Source organism: Hyla sarda, chromosome 2, assembly GCF_029499605.1.
Source record: "Hyla sarda isolate aHylSar1 chromosome 2, aHylSar1.hap1, whole genome shotgun sequence".
NCBI lineage: Eukaryota > Metazoa > Chordata > Amphibia > Anura > Hylidae > Hyla > Hyla sarda.
In genome coordinates this window covers 411473347-411497846 of record NC_079190.1, presented here as the reverse complement: position 1 = coordinate 411497846, position 24500 = coordinate 411473347, and the positions used below count along the sequence as shown (strand labels likewise).

The 24500-nt window shown below is 39.1% G+C and overlaps 1 protein-coding gene across 2 annotated transcripts in view; it reads left to right on the top strand.

Annotated features, from left to right (window-relative positions):
- Positions 1 to 24500, top strand: part of NLGN4X (neuroligin 4 X-linked) — a 381836-nt gene that overhangs the window by 327386 nt on the left and 29950 nt on the right. For both annotated transcript variants that reach the window (XM_056558849.1, XM_056558850.1), the window contains one exon: positions 12786 to 13575. In XM_056558849.1, the coding sequence (XP_056414824.1) occupies positions 12786 to 13575 (790 nt within the window). The remainder of the gene's footprint in view (positions 1 to 12785; positions 13576 to 24500) is intronic.

Genomic DNA, 24500 nt, shown 5'->3' with positions numbered 1-24500 from the left:
TATCATTTTAACCGTATGGACATACAGAATAATGATAAGGTGTCATTTTTACCGAAATATACACTGTGTAGAAAAGGAAGCCCCCAAAAGTTACAAAATGACGTTTTTTCTTCGATTTTGTCGCACAATGATTTTTTTTTTATGTTTTGCCGTGGATTTTTGGGTAAAATGACTAATGTCACTGCAAAGTAGAATTAGTGACACAAAAACTGAAAAAACACTGCGTCCTTAAGGGGTTAAATAATTGGAGGCAGCTCTAAATCTGTATTACATATTGCTGGATATTCTCCTAGATGGTCTATATTTGTGCAATTTTTTTGGGACTTGCGCAAAGTTTGTGCGTGTAAACATTAAAGACGCAGTTGATAAATTGATGTGCACTGCATAATTAGCTCTACCGTATACAGTCACATAGAATTCCACACTAAAACCTCTATCAAAAAGTATGCAAAAAAAACGCAAAAAACAGAATTGCGCAAAAAAAGTTTATGCAATATAGACAGTGAAAACGGTGTATATATAAATGATAAATGTCCCCCAATATGTTTATTAATGGCCTTGAAGAGGGATTACAGAATTTCTATATTATCCCCCACATGCAGAGGAGGATAACATTATATTACAGGCTTGGGCACAGACATGGCAAATTAAGATTAATGTGGATATATGTAAGTTTGTGCACTTGGGCCTTAAAAACTAAATGTACAATTATGTGCTAAATAATGTGACATTAAATACAACAACTACTAAAAAGGACTGTTGGACAGTAAACTCTACTTTAGTGATCAGTGTCAGGCATCAGCTGCCAAGACTAACACAGTCATGGAATGTATCAAGAGCGGCATAGAGGCTCATGATAAGAACACATTTTTTCCTCTGTATAAATCATTAGTTAGACCACATATGGAATACCTGGGCACCTGTATATAAGGACATGTCTGAACTAGAGAAGGTGCAGAGGAGCGCGGCCAAGGTTATTAATGGTATAGGAGGATTACAGGACCAAGACAGGTTATCGAGCTTGGGGTTATTTCGTTTGGAGAAAAGATGTCATAAAGGGGTACTCCCGTGGAAAACTTTATTTTTTTAAATCAACTGGTGCCAGAAAGTTAAACAGATTTGTAAATCACTTCTATTAAAAAATCTTATTCCCTCCAGTACTTTTTAGGGGCTGTATGCTAAAAAGAAACCCAATGAAGAAATGCATTTCCTATGATGTCATGACCACAGTGCTCTCTGCTGACCTCTGCTGTCCATTTCAGGAACTGTCCAGAGCAGAAGAAAATCCCCATAGCAAACAAATGCTGCTCTGGACAGTTCCTAAAATCGACAGCAGAGGTCAGCAGAGAGCACTGTGGTCATGACATCAGAGGAAATGCATTTCTTTTTTGGATTTCTCTTTAGTATACAGCCCCTAAAAAGTAATGGAAGGATTAAGATTTTTTAATAGAAGTGATTTGCAAATCTGTTTAACTTTCTGGCACCAGTTGATTAAAAAAAAAAAAAATACGTTTTCCACGGGAGTACCCTTTTAACCCCTTGGGGACGGAGCCCATTATGACCCTAAGGACGGGAGCATTCTTTGCAAATCTGGCCACTGTCACTTTAAGCATTAATAACTCTGGGATGCTTTTACTTATAAATTTGATTCTGAGATTGTTTTTTTCGTGACATATTCTACTTTATGGTAGTGGTAAATTTTTGTCGATACTTGCATCATTTCTTTGTTAAAAATTCAAAAATGTGAAGAAAAATTTGAAAATTTAGCATTTTTCTAACTTTGAAGCTCTCTGCTTGTAAGGAAAATAGACATTTAAAATAAATTAAATATTGATTCACAAATACAATATGTCTACTTTATTTTTGCATCATAAAGTTGACATGTTTTACTTTTGGAAGACATCAGAGGGCTTCAAAGTTCAGCAGCAATTTTCAAATTTTTCACAAAATTTTCTAAATCGGAATTTTTCAGGGACCAGTTCAGGTTTGAAGTGGATTTGAAGGGCCTTCCTATTAGAAATACCCCACAAATTATCCAATTATAAAAATTGCACCCCTCAAAGTATCCAAAATGACATTCAGTAAGTTTTTTAACCCTTTAGGTGTTTCACAGGAATAGCAGCAAAGTGAAGGAGAAAATTCTAAATCTTCATTTTTTACACTGGCATGTTCTTGTAGACCCAGTTTTTGAATTTTTACAAGTGGTAATAGGAGAAATAGGCCCCAAAAATTTGTAACCCAATTTCTCTTGAGTAAGGAAATACCTCATATGTGTATGTCAAGTGTTCGGTGGGCGCAGTAGAGGACTCAGAAGGGAAGGAGCAACAATGGGATTTTGGAGAATGAATTTTGCTGAAATGGTTTTTGGGGGGCATGTCACATTTAGGAAGCCCCTATGGTGCCAGAACAGCAGAAAACCCCACATGGCATCCCATTTTGGAAACTACACCACTCAGGACACGTAAGAAGGGGTCCAGTGAGCCTTAACACCACGCAGGTGTTTGACGACTTTTCGTTAAAATCGGATGTGTAAATGAAAAAAAAATATTTCCCTAAAGGGCAGTTTCTTCCCCAAATTTACCATTTTTACAAAGGGCTATGGAAGAGAATGCCCCCCAAAATTTGTAACCCCAACTCTTCTGAGTATGGAAATACCCCATGTTAGGACGTAAAATGCTCTGCGGGCAAACTACAATGCTCAGAAGAGGAGGAGCACCATTGAGCTTTTGGAAAGAGAATTTGCTTGGAATGGTAGTCAGGGGCCATGTGCATTTACAAAGCCCCCTGTGGTGCCAGAACAGTGGTCCCCCCACATGTGACCACATTTTGGAAACTACACCCCTCACAGAATGTAATATGGGGTGCAGTGAGTATTTACACCCCACTGGCGTTTGACAGATCTTTGGAACAGTGGACTGTGCAAATGAAAAATTTTATTTTTCATTTTCACGGACCACTGTTCCAAAAATCTGTCAGACACATGTGGGACGTAAATGCTCACTGTACCCCTTAATACACTACATGAGGGGTGTAGTTTCCAAAATGGGGTCACATGTGGTGGGGTCCATTGTTCTGGCGCTATGGGGGCTTTGTTAACTCATGTGGCCTTCAATTCCGAACACATTTTCTCTTCAAAATCCCAATGGCGCTCCTTCTCTTCTGAGCATTGTAGTTCGCCCGCTGAGCACTTTACATCCACATATAGGGTATGTTCTTACTCAGAGGAAATGGGGTAACACATTTTGGGGGGCTTTTTCCTATTTTCCCTTGTGAAAATGGAAAATTTAGGGTAACACCAGCATTTCAGTGAAAACATTTTTTTTTTCATTTTCCTATCCAAATTTAATGAAAATTCATCAAACACCTGTGGGGTGTTAAGGCTCACTATATCCCTTGTTACGTTCCGTGGGGGGTGTAGTTTCCAAAATGGGGTCACATGTGGGTATTTATGTTTTTGCGTTTATGTCAGAACCACTGTAAAATCAGCCACCCCTGTGCAAATCACCAATTTAGGCCTCAAATGTACATGGTGCGCGCTCACTCCTGAGCCTTGTTGTGCATCTGCAGACCATTTACGCCCACATATCGGGTATTTCCATACTCAGGAGAAATTGTGTTACTAATTTTGGGGGGCTTTTTTTCCTTTTACTGCTTGTGAAAATAAAAAGTATGGGGCAATACCAGCATGTTAGTGTAAACATTTTTTTACACTAACAGGCTGGTGTAGCCCCCAACTTGTCCTTTCCATAAGGGGTAAAAGGAGAAAAAGCCCCCCAAAATTTGTAGTGCAATTTCTCCCGATTATGGAAATACCCCATATGTGGCCCTAAACTTTTTCCTTGAAATATGACAGGGCTCCAAAAAGAGAGAGCTTCATGCACATTTGAGGACTAAATTAGGAATTGCATAGGGGTGGACATAGGGGTATTCTACGCCAGTGATTCCCAAACAGGGTGCCTCCAGCTGTTGCTTAACTCCTAGCATGCCTGGACAGTCATTGGCTGTCCAGAAATGCTGAGAGTTGTTGTTTTGCAACAGCTGGAGGCTCCGTTTTGGAAACACTGCTGTACAATATGTTTTTCATTTTTATTGGAGGGGAGGGGGCAGTGTAAAGGGTGTATATGTAGTGTTTTACCCTTTATTATGTGTTAGTGTAGTGTAGTGTTTTTAGGGTACATTCGCACTGGCGTGTTACGGTGAGTTTCCCCGCTAGGAGTTTGAGCTGCAGCGAAAAATTTGCCGCAGACCAAACTTGAAGCAGGAAACTTTCTGTAAACCTGCCATGTGAATGTACCCTGTACGTTCACATGGGGGGGAAAAACCTCCAGCTGTTTCAAAACCACAACTCCCAGCATGCACTGACAGACAGTGCATGCTGGGAGTTGTACTTTAACAACAGCTGGAGGCACACTGGTTGTAAAACCTTCAGTTAGGTTCTGTTACCTAACAGTTTTTTCCAACCAGTGTGCCTCCAGCTGTTGCAAAACTACAACTCCCAGTATGTACTGACATACCGTGCATGCTGGGAGTTGTACTTTTGCAACAGCTGGAGGCACACTGGTTGGAAAACCTTCAGTTATGTTATGTTACCTAACAGTATTTTCCAACCAGTGTGCCTCCAGCTGTTGCAAAACTACAACTCCCAGCATGTACTAATCGCAGAAGGGCATGCTGGGAGATGTAGTTATGCAACAGCTGGAGGTTACGCAACTACAACTCCCAGCATGGTGAGACAGCTGGTTTCTGTTTGGGCATGCTGGGATTTGCAGTTTTGCAACATCTGGAGGGCTACAGTTTATAGACCACTGCACAGTGATTTCCAAACTGTGGCCCTCCAGATGTTGCAAAACTACAAATCGCAGCATGCCCAGACAGCAAAGAGCTGTTTGAGCATGCTAGGAGTTGTAGTTTTGCAAGATCTGAAGGGATACAGTTTAGAGACCACTATATAGTGGTCTCAAACTGCAGCCCTCCAGCTGTTGCAAAACTACATATTCCAGCATGCCCAAACAGCAAACAGTTTTGCAACATCTGGAGGGCTACAGTCTCAGACTGTAGCCCTACAGATGTTGCTAGGCAACTTACCGGCTTCCGTAGGATCCAGGGAGCTGTCTTCTTCTGCCGCACGCCACCCGCGCCGGTCTCCGTCGCTGCCCGCCGATCACCGTTGCCCGCAGCCTCCGGAGGGGTAAGTGGACCTTCGGCGTTCGGTCCCCTTTGTTTCCCCATTCTGCCCCGCCTATTGTGGGTTGGCAGGACGGGGAAAACGAAAGTAAACCCCTCTGCCCCCGATCTGCTATTGGTGGTCGCGTCTAGACCACCAATAGTAGGGATAGGAGGGGTGGCACCCCTGCCACCTCACTCCTATCCCTTCAGGGGATCATAGTTGTCTTAGACAACCGCGATCCCCCTTCTATTTCGGGTCACCGGGTCACCATAGACCCGTAATGACCCGGAATTAGCGCAAATCGCAAGTGTGAATTCACTTGCGATTTGCGCCGATCGCCGAAATGGGGGGTCTAATGACCCCCCCCTGGGCATTTGCACGGGGTGCCTGCTGATAGATATCACCCCGGTCCGGTCCCCGCCCTGCGCGCAGCGGGGACCGAAATTCCCACGGGCGTGTGGATACGCCCTTCGTCCTTAAGTACCAGGACGCAAGGGCGTATCCTTACACCCTTTTTCCCCAACAGGTTAAAGGTGATAGCGATATGATCACAATGTACAAATATCTGAACGAACAATACAGAGATCTTTCTAGTGATAGTTTAATGCCCAGACCAGTAACCATTACAAAGAGGCATCCTCTACGTCTAGAGGAAAGAAGGTTTCACCATCATCACAAATGGAAATTATTTACTGTAAGAGCAGTGAGAATATGGAACTCTCTGCCACATGATTTTGTGATAAGTTCAAGGGGGGCCTGGATGTTTTTATGGATAAATATAATATAACGACTTATGGATTCTAGATGCATGTGGATAGAGTGTTGATCCAGGGATTTATTTTGATTTCCATATTGGAGCAAGAAAGGAATTTATTCTAGGGGCAGTTGGCATCAGCCTCAGGAATGGGGGGGGGGGGCATTTGCCTTTCTCTGGATCAACACAGTAGGGTTTTGGGTTAAACTTGATGGACTCTTGTATTTCTATTTTTTTATCTTATAAGCAAGGTTACTATATAAGTACATCCTGTACATGTGAATGTATGGTTAAATGTACGTTTATGTTGTGGTTTATTGAGCTCAATTACAACTTTGCTGTTTATTCACATATGTATTGACTTTTTTAACATCATTTTTTTTTACTACCAACAAACGGCCCAAAATAAGGCCCAAATAAAAATATAGATTTTCGTATAGCCGAAAAACAGCTACAAATATGGCCAAAAATGGCCACAACAACAGTTGAAAAAAAAAATAAAAAAACAGAATACAAGAAGATAATAACCCCAAATCAATCAGCCCATAAGAAAAAAATAAACAAGAAAAATAAAAAATGGCTGAAAATCTCAACAGTTTTTTGCTATTTTTGCTCAAGAAATGATATGTAAATATAGCCACAAAGCTTTAAAGATTTAATTTGAAGATACCGGAAATCTTATTGTAGAAGGGATTTTTTACTGAAAGGGAGCGATCTACTGAAAGGGAGCTTTTTAAATTTAAATAGGCACTGTCAAATTAAAATACTTTTTATGTGTTGTACATCTTGGCAAAACATTAAATGGGTACTCTGCCCCTTGACATCTTATCCCCCATCCGCCGCTGGGAACCCCCACGATCTCTCCCACAGCACCACCTGTCATCTGGTGCATGGAGCGAGCCTGATGACTGGCGATGAATGGGCTGGAGTATCGTGACGTCACAGCCCCGTCCCCTCATCACGCCCCCTAATGCAAGTCTAGGGGAAGGGGCGTGGTGGCTGTTATGCACCCTCCCATAGACTTACATTAAGGGGGTGGGGCGTGACGTCACGAGGGGGCCAGGGCCGTGATGTCACAATCCTCCGGCTCCTGCATCGCCAGTCATCAGGCACGGAGCGAAGCTCGCTCCGTGCCCCAGATTACAGGGGGTGCTGCGGGAGAGACTACAGTTGTTCCCAGCAGTTGGACCCCCGGAATCAGACATCTTATTCCCTATCCTTTGGATCGGCATAAGATGTCTAGGGGCGGAGAGCTAGCCCACCCTAACTTAATGTACTTTGTCCATGCCTGTGATTCAACTTGGCCATGATTTCTATCGAAAAAAAATGTTTTACTGCTTTAAATGAACATTTAAAGGGAAAAACTCTTTCAAATCAACTGGTGAAAGAAAGGTATACATATTTTTTTTTTAATTAAATGTATTTAATATTACCCATTTTAATGATTTGCTAATAGAGATGTGACAGGGTCTGTTTTCAAACAAATGGCTGATTTTCATAGATTTCTGGGAATTCTGGAGCTTCCCATGGTCTCCCTCTCCATTCCAGCTGGTCCTACCTACTCTGCCTTCTCAGGAACAGTGGAAGGTGGCCCATCCTAAGTCTCAATCTTCTTCACACAAAAATCAGTCCTCTCCTGTTTTACAGACTTATGATGTAGTCTCTTTGTAGGCATGTGTTTCCTGTCATAGTTTTGAATTGATGTGGGCACTTCTTTCTCCCAGAATTATTCCTGTGTTTCAGTTTCATTTTTTAATCAGAGTCATTAGGATATCCTGACCCATCTCCTTCTTCCAATGTACCTAGTAGAGTAGACAACCCTAGTTTTCATGTTTGTCGCGGGTCCAAACCTACTAGTTGTCTCTAGTTTTGTTTATGTTTTTCCCTTATTTTTAAAATGATTAGACACAGGAGTTGTCCTAACAATTGCCAATGTTTACTTTCCTAATCAAGGACAGGTCAAGTTTGGTATTGGAGTTCTCCATAGCCTGGTGCGCTCTGTTGATGGTCCTAATATTCTTAGGCAGTGACTTCCGCCTCTGTGTCAGCCTCATCTTGACTCTTCTACTGGTAAGTCCTCCATTTCCTCGTGTGCTCTCCGTAGACTTAAGAAAGAGCTGGTGTCATTGAGGTTGGTAGATGTAGACATGTGAAGGACGCTTTCCCGTGGGACTAAGGACTACAGTTATCACTCTTTAGCCAACAAAACCTATGGTCACTGGGATTATATCTTTATTTCCCATGCCCTCCTGGATTTGAGCCCTAAGAGCTCCATAGATATATTTCTTTGGTCAGACTATGCTCCACTCTTAGGGTTCCTACAGGGTTTGGCGGGACCAACATGGGTTTTTCCTTGAGACGTTCCTTGAGAATTTTCTGAATGATCTCCTGTGTCTGGAGGAAATTAAACTTGTGATCAAAACATTCAAAGTATCTCTTTCCCATGGTATTTAACTTAAGACAGAATGTCTGAATGTCGTTTTTATCCTCTGTGTTGAACAAGAAAACAGAAAGTAAATCCACTCATCTTCTCATTCTACAGGCAGATATTTTCTATCTTGGAGAAGGGGTGCTTCAGACCCTGAATGAGATTTGGGGGGGGGGGGGGGGGGATTAAACACCTAAAATCTGGTAAAAGCACAAGTCCTTACAGCTTCACCTCCAGGTTTTACCAAGTTCTCCAGGACCACCTCACCAAGCCCCTTACTGAGGCCTTTGATGCAATTTCTGCTGCTGTTTCTTTTCCTTCCCAGTCTTTTTACTCCCAATTTGATTTATAGGGAACAAATCCAGTTTTTCCCTAGCCATAAGGCCAGCGATAACACTATAGAATATCTCCCCCTAATTTTGCTCGATGCTCTATGACGCCCTAATCTCTCTTCACAGTTGATTCAGAGAAAGTCTTTGACAGGGTCTACTGGGGATCTTGAAGGCGACTTTGCATAAGATTGGACTAGGTACCCGGAATAGGATGTGGATGATGGCACTCTATGATAAGCCCACTGCTAAAATTAAATTAACTGGATCACTATTAACCTGAGTCTGAATGGGATCAAATAGGGATGTCCATTATCTCTGTAACTCTCTATCTTAGTTATGGTGTCCCCTGCTAATGCCCTTTGGCTGATACGGGGGGATGGGGGTCACTATAGGCCACACTTAGCACAAAATATTGCTCTCTGCCAGTGACCTTTTGGTCTATGCTACTACTCCTTTAGTCAGTTTGCCTGTGATCAACAAAACATTCCACAAAAATTAGAGAGATACTCTGTAGAGAGTGGAGAGAGTAATGTGCAAAAGTCTGATATAGTGAACATATTCTAGCCAAAGGCATTCAATATGTGGGGGATACAGTTTCCCACCGACCCTCACAGAGCATTGGCTCCTAATTATAAACCAGCCTTGCAGTTTCTATCTTCTGATCTTCAGAAATTGACTCATTTTGCACTTGGTGGTTGGATAGGGTCAACATTTTGAAAATGGACTCTGATATCAATTTTTTTTTTTTACATTTTTCAAGCTCTACTGTTCATATTTCTCACAACTTCTTCAGAAAGCTTCTAAATTTGTGTGACCCAGCATGAAGGATTCTCTAATAACACCAAAAATCTTTTTGGTCGTGTAGGTCTTCCCAAAATGCACTAGCATTTCGGATACCTTCTATAATTATACAATTTGACTGTGTGTCGAACTTGAACAATCAATAGCCCCTCTCCAGACACAGGGGATCTTCTGCCCCCCCCCCCCCCCCCCCCAGGAATCCTAAGAGAAGATCCCTCTCTTTCTTTTATTAGTTCATCCATCCTATATGTGTGAGACAAATCAGCTCCTAAATTCCATTCTTCCTCTATGTGAGGCCCACTTACTGCTCTGGTTGATAATATAATCTCTTTCCAGCGGCAGTCTTTGTTTCTTAGCTATTCTCTTTCTCTTGGGATTACTTGCTTAGGATGAGAGTAGTCAGATTGGGACCCAACATGAAATCACTCACCAAACTCTTTCTCTCCACCAATATTACCTCAGGCTTGTGACTATGATACTTTGATCTTTGTGGTTATATCGCAGACCATATCCCCCTTCATCCCTTTATGTGAAACTGAAATAATTCAAAGAGCTGTGCTTTTCCTTCACGACACCGGCTCACATTATTTCTCTGCTCTACGGTATGACATGCACGAGGTGATGGGGGACTCTAGGGCCGGCTTTATGTGTGCCTGGGAGGGCAAATTGGGCCAGGAGCTGGATTCTAAACAATAGCATAAGTAATTTTTATTGACACACAAATTGTCTATCTCCTCTAGACTATAGTAGCTGAATTACAAAATAGTTTCTCTGTGGTATAAAACCCCGGTCAAGCTACAATAATTTTAATATTCAGTGTCTTCCACTTGTTGGAGATGCAACAGTGCCCCAGGCTCCAAGCTCCACAGTTGGTTGGAATGTAAATACGTTACAGTATATATCCATTCATGCCACTTTGATCTAAAGCTCACAACCTCCATGGCATTGCTTTCAGTCCTCAAGATCCCATCCATAAAATTCAGCATGGTCTCATTTTATAGAATTATTATTCCTAGACTTTGGAGATTCAGTGACCCCTGAACAAGCTTGACCAGGGTTAATGCCCTCAACCATATGCAGCCAGAGGAACTAAAATCAGTCAATAATAAATCTAGTGCCTAATTTGCAGTAGTTTTGTCTTCATGGTTACAATTCCGCTCCTTCCCAGCTCTGCCCTCCTGGATGTCAACAATTTTACTATATTGAAATGTTGCCAGTGGTTTTCATTCCCGCCTGTTTTGTTTTTTTCCACTGTGTTTTAGTTTTCACGGTCCACATGGACTGAGGCTTAGTGCAAATGGTTGCAGAAGTCTCCTCCCATCCCCCTCTTTGGTTCACTTCTACCTTTTATCATGGTAATTAGTTGCCTGCAGTATTCATACATAAACATATTTTGAACCATAAAAAATCCAAGTCAGTCAGTGCTTATCAGCTGTTGTAAGCCCTGGAGGAAGTTGTGTAGTTTTTTTTTTTATCCAACACAGTGATCTCTGCTGCCACCTCTGTCTGCGTTGGGAACTGTCCAGAGCAAATAAATAAGAATGGTTGTTCTGGGGCTTTGCTCCTGAGGTGTAAAGATTCTAACATGTAGGTGGCAGCAGGATGCACAATGTCAGATTGGAAACAACAACATGACCTTCTCTAGAGTATATATAAGCCTATAAACACTGGAAAGCTTTTTTATTTTTATTTAAAAAAGATAATTTACAAATTTATAATTTTCTGGAACCAGTTGAAAAAATACTAAAGCTGACCATATGCTTCAGATAGCTGTTAGCCAGATACCAACATGGCTATTTCTCATGATCACTAATGCACGTTTAACACATTTGGCCATGTTTTAGGCTCATACACAAGGCCATTTTACGGCTCCACATAAGTTCTGAGTTGTACAGAGAAACAATACAGCTCTCTTATAATTGTATAAAGCCACAATATGCTTCATATATTGTCTATAAGGTTAGTGCAGAGTCATAAAGCTTTTCCATGTATCTGTTAATACTCTGTTGACCTGTACAAAAGATCTTGAATAATTTTCATTATTTTATTAGATAATAAGAAATAGCTGTTTATTTATTTTTTCTTTCCACATCAGAACCTGTCTCTTCCAAAGACAGAATTTGTAATTTAACCTTTGTCTAGCTCAATTTCAGTGGAGCTGATTTGCAATACCAGACGAGACTGTGCGAGACTGTGAGGGGCACTGTTTAAGGAAAGGGGCATGGGAACGTGTAACAATCTGATCTGCCATGCAAATATTATATGAAATTATAATGTGTAATCTTATTTTTTATTTTTACAGTGAACAATATTGGGATTTTCGACCAACTAATTTTTAATTTACAGATAGATAACCATATAAAATAAATAGAAGAATAATTTGTATTTTTAATACTGAAATTTGTGGTATTAATTAAAAGGGCACTTCGGTGGAAAACATTTTTTTTTTTTAAATCAATTGGTGCCAGAAAGTTAAACAGATTTGTAAATGACATCTTAATCCTTCCAGTACTTATCAGCTGCTGTATGCTCCACAGGAAGTTCTTTACTTTATGAATTACTTTTCTGTCTGACCGCAGTGCTCCCTGTTGACACCTCTGTCCATGTCAGGAACTGTGCAGAGCAGAAGCAAATCTCCATAGAAAACCTATCCTGCTCTGAACAGTTCCTGACATGGAAAGAGGTGTCAGCAGAGAGCACTGTGGTCAGACAGAAAATAAATTCAAAAAGAAAGTAACTTCCTGTGGCTCATACAGCAGCTGATAAGTACTGGAAGGATTAAGATTTTTAAATAGAAATAATTTACAAATCTATTTAACATTCTGGCACCAGTTGATTAAAAAAAAAAAAAATTTCCACCAGAGTACCCCTTTAAGGCATTCAGATAAAAGTGTAAAAAACTAGTGAGGTGAGTTGCCCTACTGATCTTTATTCAGGTAACATTTTTCATATGAGTTAAACAGACTAGTGTTTTCTTTTAAATACGTCTATTTTACCTGTAATTTTCGTGAGGGAATGCATCGTAACCAGTAATTAAATTGGTAAAACGCTTATCTAGCAATTCTAAAGATTTCTGATAAAGCCATGATTTTAAAAACAGTTTCAGCCCAGTCATTGCTATCATTTTAGGAAGATTGAATTGTGTTAGATAAGAAATCATGTGTCTCATGCTAAGTATTATTGTTCTAAGAACTCCGATTTAGCAAGTACAGATACAGTGCACATATTATTTACTTCATAAAAGCTGCATTGTCTTATGATTTTTAAGTGTTTCATTTGCATTTACAAATTTTGCACCTGCAGGTTTGTTTCAAAAGGCAATCATACAAAGTGGAACAGCTCTCTCCAGCTGGGCAGTGAACTACCAGCCTGCCAAGTATACTAGGGTATTGGCAGATAAAGTGGGTTGTGACATGCTGGATACTATTGACTTGGTCGATTGTCTTCGGGAGAAGGAGTACAAAGAACTCATTCAACAGTCCATCACACCAGCTACATACCACATTGCCTTTGGACCAGTCATTGATGGTGATGTCATTCCAGATGACCCTCAGATACTCATGGAACAAGGGGAGTTTCTTAATTATGATATTATGCTTGGAGTTAATCAAGGCGAAGGCTTAAAATTTGTGGATGGTATTGTAGATAATGAAGATGGTGTCTCCTTAAGTGACTTTGACTTTTCAGTGTCCAACTTTGTAGACAATTTGTATGGATACCCAGAAGGCAAAGATACACTTCGGGAAACTATTAAATTCATGTATACAGATTGGGCTGATAAAGAAAATCCAGAAACAAGAAGAAAGACGTTGATTGCACTTTTCACAGATCACCAATGGGTGGCGCCTGCAGTTGCAACTGCTGATTTACATGCTCGATATGGTTCCCCAACTTATTTCTATGCATTTTACCACCATTGCCAAAGTGAAATGAAACCATCCTGGGCTGATTCTGCTCATGGTGATGAAGTTCCCTATGTATTTGGCATTCCCATGATTGGTCCTACAGAACTTTTCAACTGCAACTTCTCAAAGAACGATGTTATGCTCAGTGCAGTGGTTATGACTTACTGGACTAACTTCGCTAAAACTGGGTATGTTTTAATATTTTTCAGAATTTTTATAATCAATTTTGTAATCATATATTGCTATCCATGTGAAAAGAAGGCAATTGCGGTATATGAAAAATGTTTGAAAATACGGTAAACTGAAAAAATGAATCATAACTTACCTTTGAAAATAATTTAGACAAATAGATGGGCAGACCGTAGATAACTTTCCATACTTCATTTTTTTAAATTGTGTTGTTATCCAATTAGTCATGGTACAACCTTCCACCAGCCATTAAAAAAATATATATTTAAAGGAGTACTCCAGAAAAAATGTACTTATCCCCTATGCACAGGATATGAGATAAGTAGAGTCTAAAGGGAGTCTAACCGCAGGGGCCCCCTGCAAATGCCAGGACAGGACAGTGAGGAGCGCATGTTGTCTACCAGTAGATGGCACGCGCTCCATTTATTTCTATGAGAGCATCAATGATGTCCGAGAGCTGTACTCGGGTCTTTTCGGCTCTCCCATAGAAATGAATAAAGCGCGTGCCCGCTGCAGCACACACTCCTCACTCACTGAGTGCCAGGTCCCGTCCCGTTAATCATGGGGACCCCAGCAGTCAGACCCCGCCTGTGATCAGCTACTTATCTCCTGTGCTATGTATAGGGAATAAGTACATTTTCACCTGGGATCTTTTTTAAGGCTAGTTTTATATGGACATTTGTGTATCCATATTAATGACATAAGACCAGGTCTGCTTTTCTGATGTCAGATAAGGTCATCAGACTCTTAGTCGGATCAGAACTTGCAAATGTAATATGGATAAAAAAAACATTCTGTATTATGCCTGCGTGAAGACACTCTAAAGTGTATACTTTTTGAGAAAGAAAGTTGAACAAGGAAAAATCTGTAGATAAATAGTAATATTTTAGCTAAGTCTAAGGAATATCTGTTAGCAACCATGTGGTGATGGGATTGTATCATGCAGAATATTTTAAAGGTGGTTCCCCACTGCATTGGAGCTAAAGTTTGAGACAACAAAATGTATCTCTCCTTTTTCTGTCATGGAATTTATGAACAATGGTAATGGTGCTTTGTTTGTTACCTGATGGTTTGGGAAGGTATAGGAAACATTTTTATTTGGAATAGAGTTTTAATGTGCCTGCAAATTGTAAAGATGTTCTTTATATAAATTATAGCTTTTTTTGTTTCACACAGAACACAACATCACCTGCTTCTCTTTAAAAAAACAAATCATGTTTATATGATAAAACAATTTTTGTTTGTAGCCACCTGCATCTTAGGTATTTTTTTATACATCTTTTATTGAAATCTACACTAAGAGGATCATCTATTGCCATGTAGGACTTTGCCTGTGCCCTTTGATAAATGCCGGCTAATGGTTATGAAGTTAATGTGAAGTGCATTTTTCAGTTATCCAGGTGTGTCTACCTGTACCTGATCCTGGCTGGAGTGGCTGTTGTGCAAAAGTGTGTGACTTTGCAAAATTAACACCCATAAAACACACACTGGATTTAGCGGTACATACATTACATCACAAATGTGGCAAACGTTATGCACCACAAGTTGGCAAAAATATAGGCCAATTTGTGTCTTGATAAATGACCCCTAAATCTATATGTAGTTTGAGTTGGTGGGGGGGGGGGGGGGGGAGGAGTTCCATGACTAGTCAATCCCCAGTATAAACATGAATAGAGTACAGTTTTCGTGGCCAAGAGCAGCTTATATCTAATGTCAGAGTCCATGGAAGGAGCAGTATAATATTAGAAGCCAAATAGAAGGATCCATGAGGATCGCTGAAAAGATGGATGTAAAAAGCAGCGCTAAATGGCGGATAACAGGGGTACTCTGGGGGAAAACTTTTTTTTTTCTTTTTAATCAACTGGTGCCAGAAAGTTAAAAAGATTTGTAATTTACTTCTATAAAAAATCTTAATCCTTCCAGTACTTATTAGCTGCTGAATATTACAGAGGAAATTATTTTCTTTTTGGAACACAGTGCTCTCTGCTGACATCATGACCACAGTGCTCTCTGCTGACATCTCTGTCCATTTTAGGAACTGTCCAGACCAGCATATTTTTCTATGGGGATTTTCTCCTACTCCGGACAGTTCTTAAGGAGGTGTCAGCAGAGAGCACTGTGGTCATGATGTCAGCAGAGAGCTGTGTTCCAAAAAGAAAAGAACAACCTCTGTAGTATTCAGCAGCTAATAAGTACTAGAATGATTAAGATTTTTCATTCGAAGTAATTTACAAATATGTTTAACTTTCTGGCACCAGTAGATAATAAAAAAAAGTTTTCCATCTGAGTACCCCTTTAAAGGGATGCTCCAGAGAAGTTAACAAAAATAAAAATCCCCCAAAGCCTCCACAATAGCGGTTTTGTGTCCCCTGTAGTTATCTTTGCTTTGTGATTTTGCCAGCTCTTGTGGCCCCTGTTGTCTCCTGAATATTGTTTTTCCTTGCATGCAGCCCAGACTACAACTCCTTTAAGTCCGTGCAGCTCTGTGTAATAGCTGCCAGCCAATTGCTTTTACTATCTGCATGCATGCTGTGTTGTTGTAAACACAGTGGGCAGCACACACTGTACAGGTCTTTTCTTTCAGATTATCCTCCCCCAAAGCAATAAATCATGCAATGCGCTGAATGTCAATGGTACGATTTACAGCAGGCAAAGGGCAGCTTAATGTGATGAGGAGACGCTGAACTTCTCTGCCAGCAAGATCCTCACACAGGGAGGGGGAGGGGAGGTGTGGCTTTGAAGACAGACATAAATCATGTGGTGTTTGTCTTCCAGGAGGGTGGGGGCTAGTCTCACTGAGGGCTTTGCACAGAATAATAATAATAATAACGACGTCTTTCTCTTACTCCCTACATGTACATAGGTTGTGAGAGGGAAAAATGGGCTATGCGTTTAGTTCCCCAGAGTACCCCTTTAACCCCTTGCCGCAGAACACGGGGTTTATACGGTGCTGCGGCACGGGAGGGTTAGGAAGCAAGCTCAGGAGCTGTGGCTATTGCCCGAAATCGCTGTTCTGGCAGATGTCTGGCATTAACTCTTTAGACACAGCGATCAAAGTTGATCGCCATGTTTAAAAGTGAAAGTAAAAGCATCTCGGCAGCTCAGTCGTGCTGATCGGGACATTGCAATAAAATTGTGATGTCCTGATCAGCTAGGACGCAGCAGGAGGGTGCCTTACCTGCCTCCTGTGCATCCGAATGGTGATTGATTACTGAAAGCCTGAAATTCAGGCTTGAGCAATCAACCGCCGATAACATTGATCAGTGCAAAGCTATGGCTTTGCAGTGATCTGTGTAAAAGATCAGTGTGTGCAGTTTTACAGCCCCCCTATGGGAGCCATAACACTGCAAAAAAAAAAGTTTGAATCACATATGTGGTATCGCCGTGTGCGTAAATGTCCAAACTATAAAAATATATTATTAACTAAACTGTACGGTCAATGGCGCATGCGCAAAAAAATTCCAAAATAGCATATTTTTGGTTATTTTTTACAACATAAAAAAATGAATAAAAAGCAATCAAAAACTCAGATCAAAACAAAAAAGGTACTGATAAAAACTTCAGATCACGGCGCAAAAAAATTAGCCCTCATACCGCCCCGTAAATGGAAAAATAAAAAAAAGTTATAGGGGTAAGAAGAGGACAATTTTAAACGTATACATTTTCCTGCATGTAGTTATGATTTTTTCCCAAAGTAATAAAAAATCAAACCTATATAAGTAGGGTATTTTAATTGTACGCACCTACAGAATAAAGATAATGTGTAATTTTTAATGAAAAATGTACTGCGTAGAAACAGAAGCCCCCAACATTTACAAAATGGCCTTATTTCTTCCATTTTGTAGCACAATTTTTTTTTTTTTCATTTCGCTGTAGATTTTTAAGTAAAATGACTAATGTCATTACAAAGTAGAATTGGTGGCACAAAAAATAAGCCATCGTATGGATTTTTAGGTGCAAAATTGAAAGGGTTATGATTTTTAAAAGATAAGGAGGAAAAAAGAAAGTGCAAAAAAGTACAAACGCTATGTCCTGAAGGGGTTAACTATTACTGAATTTGATCAGTAAAATAATAAAATATTTATTTGGTGCTACGCATTTCAAGAGGCGATGCACTCTCTCCATCAGGTCCTTTGAAAGAATCTGTAGAAGAGAGGGCTTCACTTCTCAAAACGCATAGTCCAAATAAATATTCTATTATTTTCCTTAACAAATCAGTTAACACTGCCATATACATCTATCTTTTCAGCTATCCTCTAGGATTCTTCTCTTTGGCTTCCAGGAGCCTATTAATATATATTACACATTCCAGAAGCTTCCAGGCAAAACAACAAACAGATGCTGCAAATGCAGTGTGAATTTAACCTTACATTTATTTTAAGGTGGTACAGTAAAAGTATGTCATGTTCTTACAGTATTAAATGAAAAATTATGAATGACATGGCTTCTGACATTACATAAAGCTTTAGATATCATATTGCTCGTATTTTACTCATGTACGACTGTACTGAAGCAGGAACAAGCTTTCATTTATAATGCATGTTACTGTACTAAACAGAATAGATTTAGTAGAAACGTGTGATTATTATTTAGAAAAGCAGATAATACATTTTTTGCTTGTTGACCCAAAAAGTGTTTTGATAAAAATAATAAAAGAGATGGTAGAATCAATTCTCAAAATTCCCACCAAATAAGCGTAATTCACATTTTAGAGAATCGATGGAGAATCTATAGAGCGATAACATATTGAAATCTTGTTTAAGGTTTCCAAGCCTGAGTGATTTACATTTTGAAAAAAAAAAGTTTTAAAGGGTTAAAAAACATAACATGTAATATATATATATATATATATATATATATATATATATATATATATATATATATATATATATTTGTTCTTTTTTATCACTGCAGTGGAATAATCACAGAAGTAAACACTAGATGGCAGTATAGCACATTGTATTTTCTCAGAAATGAAATGTGGGTTGCTTTTTTTATCTTAGCTGAAATATGTTAAGCATCAGTTCTACTATTTTAGATCTATTATTATTATTATTTTTTTTACATTTCTTTTATTAGTTGTTTATATTTAATACCTTTCAAGTTCACTTGTTGGAAAAAAAAAATGTTACCAAACAATAACAATTCTGATTCTGGGAACAGGTTTTGTCGCTTGCTAAATGCATAAAGCTATGCAAGTTATTTATTCTACATTAGCACTAAAGATTAAATCCTACTACAGTGGTCTCTCAACTTACAATGGCACCAGCTTACAACATTTTCAGCATCCAATGGCCTTTCCTAGACCATTGTTGCTTGAGAGCATACAACATACAATATCACAGACAGTTCTAATTCGCAACACATTTGAATAGCTAGATGGTCTTTTCAATAAGAATGGCCACTGGTAGAACACCTATATTACTAAAGTGCATGCACGCTTTGCTTGGCTTCCTAGTAGAGCATCTTCATAGTATAGTCCAGTACTAAGTATTTTCTGTATTGCTCTTTACCTGTATAGCTGATCCTTTGGGCACCAGGTGAGGGCCACTCCATTTTATTTTTCTGGGACAATATGTGAACTGGACAAGACCCTGAAAAAGCTCCTGATATTTATGTAGAAAGGGACTTTCAAAAGCTAGCTCTTTCTGACTGTTGCATGTTTGGACTTGGTTTATTTTTAGTTACCTCAATTTTTTATTTAACCCCTTAGGGACTATGCATTAATAACTCTGGGATGCTTTTACCTTTTATTCTGATTCCGAGATTGTTTTTTCGTGACATATTCTACTTTAACATAGTGGTAAATTTTCATCGTTACTTGCATCCTTTCTTGGTGAAAAATCCAAAATGTTCTAACTTTGAAACATTCTGCTTGTAAGGAAAATGGACATTCTAAATAAATTATAGATTGATTCACAAAGACAATGGGGGAGATTTATCAAAACCTGTGCAGAGGAAAACTTGCCCAGTTGCCCATAGCAACCAATCAGTTGCTTCTTTCATTTTGCAGAGACCTTGTTAAAAATGAAAGAAGCGATCTGATTGGTTGCTATGGGCAACTGGGCAAGTTTTCCTCTGCACAGGTTTTGATAAATCTACCCCAATATGTCTAATTTATGTTGGCATCATTTAGTTGACATGTTTTTACTTTTTAAAAACATTAGAGGGCATCAAAGTAAAGCAGCAATTTTCAAAACTTTCACGAAAAATTCTAAATCTGAATTTTTCAGGGACCAGTTAAGTTTGAAGTGGATTTAAGGGGCCTTCCTGTGAGAAATACCTCATAAATGACATTATAGAAACTGCACCACTCAAAGTATTCAAAATGACATTCAGAAAGTTTTTAACCCTTTAGGTGTTTCACAGGAATAGCAGCAAAAGGAAGGAGAAAATTCAAAATCTTCATTTTTTTACACTCACCTGTTCTTGTAGAGTTTTTTTTTTTTTTTACAAGGGGTGAAAGGAGATACATCTCCCCAAAATCTGTAACTCAATTTCTCTAGAGTAAGGAAATACCTCATATGTGGATGTAAAGTTTTCGGCGGGCGCAGTAGAGGACTCAGAAGGGAAGGAGCGACAATGGGATTTTGGAGAGTGAATTTTGCTGAAATGGTTTTTGGAGGGCATGTCACATTTAGGAAGCCCCTATGGTGCCAGAACAGCAAAAAAAAAAAAAACACATGGCATACAATTTTTGCAACTACACCCCTCAAGGAACGTAACAAAGGATCCAGTGAGCCTTAACACCCCACAGGTGTTTGACAACTTTTTGTTAAATTCGGATGTGTAAATGACATTTTTTTTCCCTCTAAAATGCAGTTTTCCCCTAATTTTACATTTTTACAAGGGATAATAGGAGAAAATGCCCTCCAAAATTTGCAACCCCATTTCTTCTGATTATCGAAATACCCCATGTGTGGATGTCAAGTGCTCTGCTGGCACACTACAATACTCAGAAGAGAAGGAGTCACATTTGTCTTTTGGAAAGCAAATTTAGCTGAAATGTTTTTTTTTTTTTTTTGGGGGGGGGGGGCATGTCACATTTAGGAAGTCACTATGGTGCCAGAACAGAAAAAGAAGAACCCACATGGCATACTATTTTGGAAACTACACCCCTCAAGGAATGTTACAAGGGGTATAGTGAGCCTTTTATTTGGCTCACAAATCCCTCTGTTCTGCTCACTCATTCTGACATCCACTGCTAAGGAAGAGGTGTGTCCAAGGAAACCATTGAGCCCACCCTCACTTACCGTGCATTCACTTTCTCCTTCCTGCACAGTTCTGCGTCTCTTTATCCAATCACTGCATGCAGCTCTGTAGTGCCATTTTCTCTGTTTTCAGACAGTAGTCTGATAGGACAGGAGGGAGTACAGAAGAGTTCTACCCCCGTCCTCACTTACTGGACTCTGTCCCAGCCTGTGCTTTAGCTGGAACAAAAATGATGCTGCAGCCAGACAGGATTATGTTCTGGATTGTATGGGGACCCCTAGTGGTTGTTTAAGATGCCATGTTTCTTTAAAAAATAGCTTAACATTTTATGAAGTTTATAAGAATGTTTTGCCAACAAAAGTTTTTGATTCTGACAGTGTCCATATAATCTTAATTTTCAATTATTTTAGATGACATATTGAGGGCTTCAATACGAATTACTAATTTCCCTAGAGAATTGGTCTCAAGATACAGTATTTTCAACATACAATGGTTGTTCTAGAGCCAATTCATATTGTAGCGTCAGGAACTGTTATCTTACCCCCCACCTGTAGCATCACCAATAATAATGTTCTAAATGAAATTATATGAATTAAACAATTCAAGCAAACTGAAAAAAAAGTTTATCGCCCATAGTAACTTACTAATGATTATTTATATTTTATTATTTTTTTGCCAATATAGCTTTCTTTTGTTTTATAACTTTTTTAAGAACATTGAAACTTCTTTTTGTTTGTAAAAATGGTGAAAGTCCATGATTTATATTTGTTCTTATAAAGTACAACAAAGTCTTTTAAATAATAAGGTAGAAGCACTTGTGTGTGCATTGTGTATACAGATTTTAGTTCATATGGTATGCTAAAGGTGTCTGCCATCTTGATTTCTATTTTCCCACTGATATGGTTTCTTCATGCAGCCTACTATGTGTAGCTGTCATTTCAAGAGACTTTACATTATAAGCTGCCATGTGTGTACACAAAGAGAAGCAATATTTCTGGCCGCTCTAACTTGTATATGGAAATTTTCATCAGAATGCTGCTCTGCAGACTAACATCTACATGTCTTCCATACACTCCACACAGAACAGGAGATCCTGCACTTATATGTCTCTACATGCACCCTTAAAAGCAGCAGAAGCATGAAAGACATACTGAAGCAGTAGTGAGCAGTCTATCATGAAAAAAGTTATTGGGTTTAGATTTTTTACTTACAAATGTCTCTTTGCGGTCTCCCTGCATCTTCTGTGTCCCTCCTGGCACGCCACTTGTCAGCTCCCTCCTCCCCTCTCCATAAACTTACATGTGCAGCTGTAATTTGAAAGAAGCTTGATAACAGAAGAAAGAAGCATTTTTTGTCAAATAAGATATATTACAAAGCCTCCTATATTTACTTGTACTACTTGATCTATGCAAAGTTTGTTGAAAAGACAGTGCTTATTTAAATCCTGTCTTACTGCAGCAAGTTATGTATATTGGTGACATAGAACATCTGTCCCCTTACTCACCCTGTACATTATTATATGTGATACAGCTACAACCTGCCTCCTTCTCTTCCTGGTGCTGTAGCTCGTTCACACTGGACATTAGTGTCAGGCTGCATTTAATGGGACATATTAGATGGCTGCTTGACATTCTTTGCCATCCTTCCCTCTCCTGGCCTACATCTCCCAACAATCATTGCAGCTCTGCAAGCCAACTCACTCTCTTAAAGCAGCCCTCACACTTCAGGAAATGTGGTGGTGACTGGTGAGACCTAACTTTGAGTATTGTTCACAATACTGGAGACCGTATCTCCAGAAGGATATAGATACTCTAGAGACAGTTCAAAGAAGAGCTACTAAACTAGTACATGGACTGCAGGATAAAACTTACCAGGAAAGGTTAAAGGACCTTAACATGTATAGCTTGGAAGAAAGAAGAGACAGAGGGGATATGATAGAGACTTTTATATACATAAAGGGAATCAACACGGTAAAGGAGGAAATATATTTAAAAGAAGAAAAACTACCACAAGAGTACATAGATTTAAATTAGAGGGGCAAAGGTTTAAAAGTAATATCAGGAAGTATTACTTTAATGAGAGAGTAGTGGATGCATGGAATAGCCTTCCTGCAGAAGTGGTAGCTACAAATACAGTGAAGGATTTTAAGTATGCATGGGATAAGCATAAGGCTATCTTTCATATATGATAGGGCCAGGGACTATTGATAGGATTCAGATTAGTGGGCAGACTAGATGGTTAAAATGGTTCATATCTGCTGACACATTCTATGTTTCTGTGTTTCTATGATTCAGACATTCAGTGTCTGATTGGCCAAGGCTGCACACACTTCCCAGCTGTAAGTACTGAAGAGAGCATGACTTATCAGTGCAGAAACCACTTGGTCTGTGTCTCTCGGGAGGGTGGGGGCCACTTTCAGAGAGATTTTGACAGAGCCAGAGTGGATGGCTGGATGATGTCATACCCTCACTCCCTGCATGTGAGTGACAACCAAGATAACAAGATATGACTACTCTATATAGCTAATGAATGATATTAAGACAATTAAATGGGTTGGGGAAAGGGAAAGGTTGAGCTATGGGTTTAGTTTGTCGGAGTACCCCTTTAACATTTTTTGGCCAGTCTTTTTTTTTTTTCTAAATATGCTTAGCTTTTTGCAGTAGTGGAGGTACAAGAGGTGGTGAGTCAGAAAGTCGTCCAATAGATATTGCCTTTGCATACTATAATTATGGAGTTTTAATATTGTATGATATAAAGCCAGTTGTTTGCATTGATTAAGTAAAATTAATATAAAAGTATACAGGATCAATAAATAGAAAGGGAAACTTAATGCAGATATTTTATGGCTGAAGACCAGCAGGATGAAAATAAGCTGTGTCTGTGCACTAACCTTCATACTGCATCAGTTTTTCATCAGCACATTTTAGAACTTCTGCCTACATAGTGCTTTAACCTTGTAATTTTTGCATCAAATTAAAAATAAGGACACACTCAATGTTGCTCTGGGGAACAGTAATTTCCTTAATAAAGGTCTGAATGTCTGCTTTAAAAACTCAAAATTCAGCTCTTCTGTAATGGAGAGTACAGCCTACAATATTATAAAATGATATGGTGAATTATAATACTAAGAATATAACACAGCATTCAACAATATCACTTTATTACACATTTAAAAAACACATTAAAAAATGCATAATTTCCACTTTACTTGGCCCAGGGAACAAATGTTAGACTGCAGCTTCCCCTATTTATTATAACTGCCAATGAACTGGACATGGTTTTTAAAGAGGGTCTATCATTCAACCAGTTGGTACTGAGAAAAAAGCAATAAATGATAAATAATTAAATTATAAAACTTTTTTTTTTAAAACATGCAATTAGAATATCTGAACATTTCCCTCAGTATTTCAGGGATGCATGTTTTACTTTATTTTAGCAGATAAGCAGATTATCTTCTTCTCTAAAAGGTTATAAATGAGGGGGGGAGCTGATTTTTAAAGGGTTCTTATGCTAGGCTAGGACATAGCTGCTTGTAAGGGGTTAATCCACTGGACTATATCTTAACTGCAAAGTGTTAATCTACTAGTGGAGAACATAGCTGTTTATAAAGGGGTTTATCTGAATCTCTAAGGCTGGGTTCACATATGTCCGGCATCCGGCATAGTTGAACGTGCATCAGTTGTATGGCATCCAGTGTCCATTGTTTCTAGCA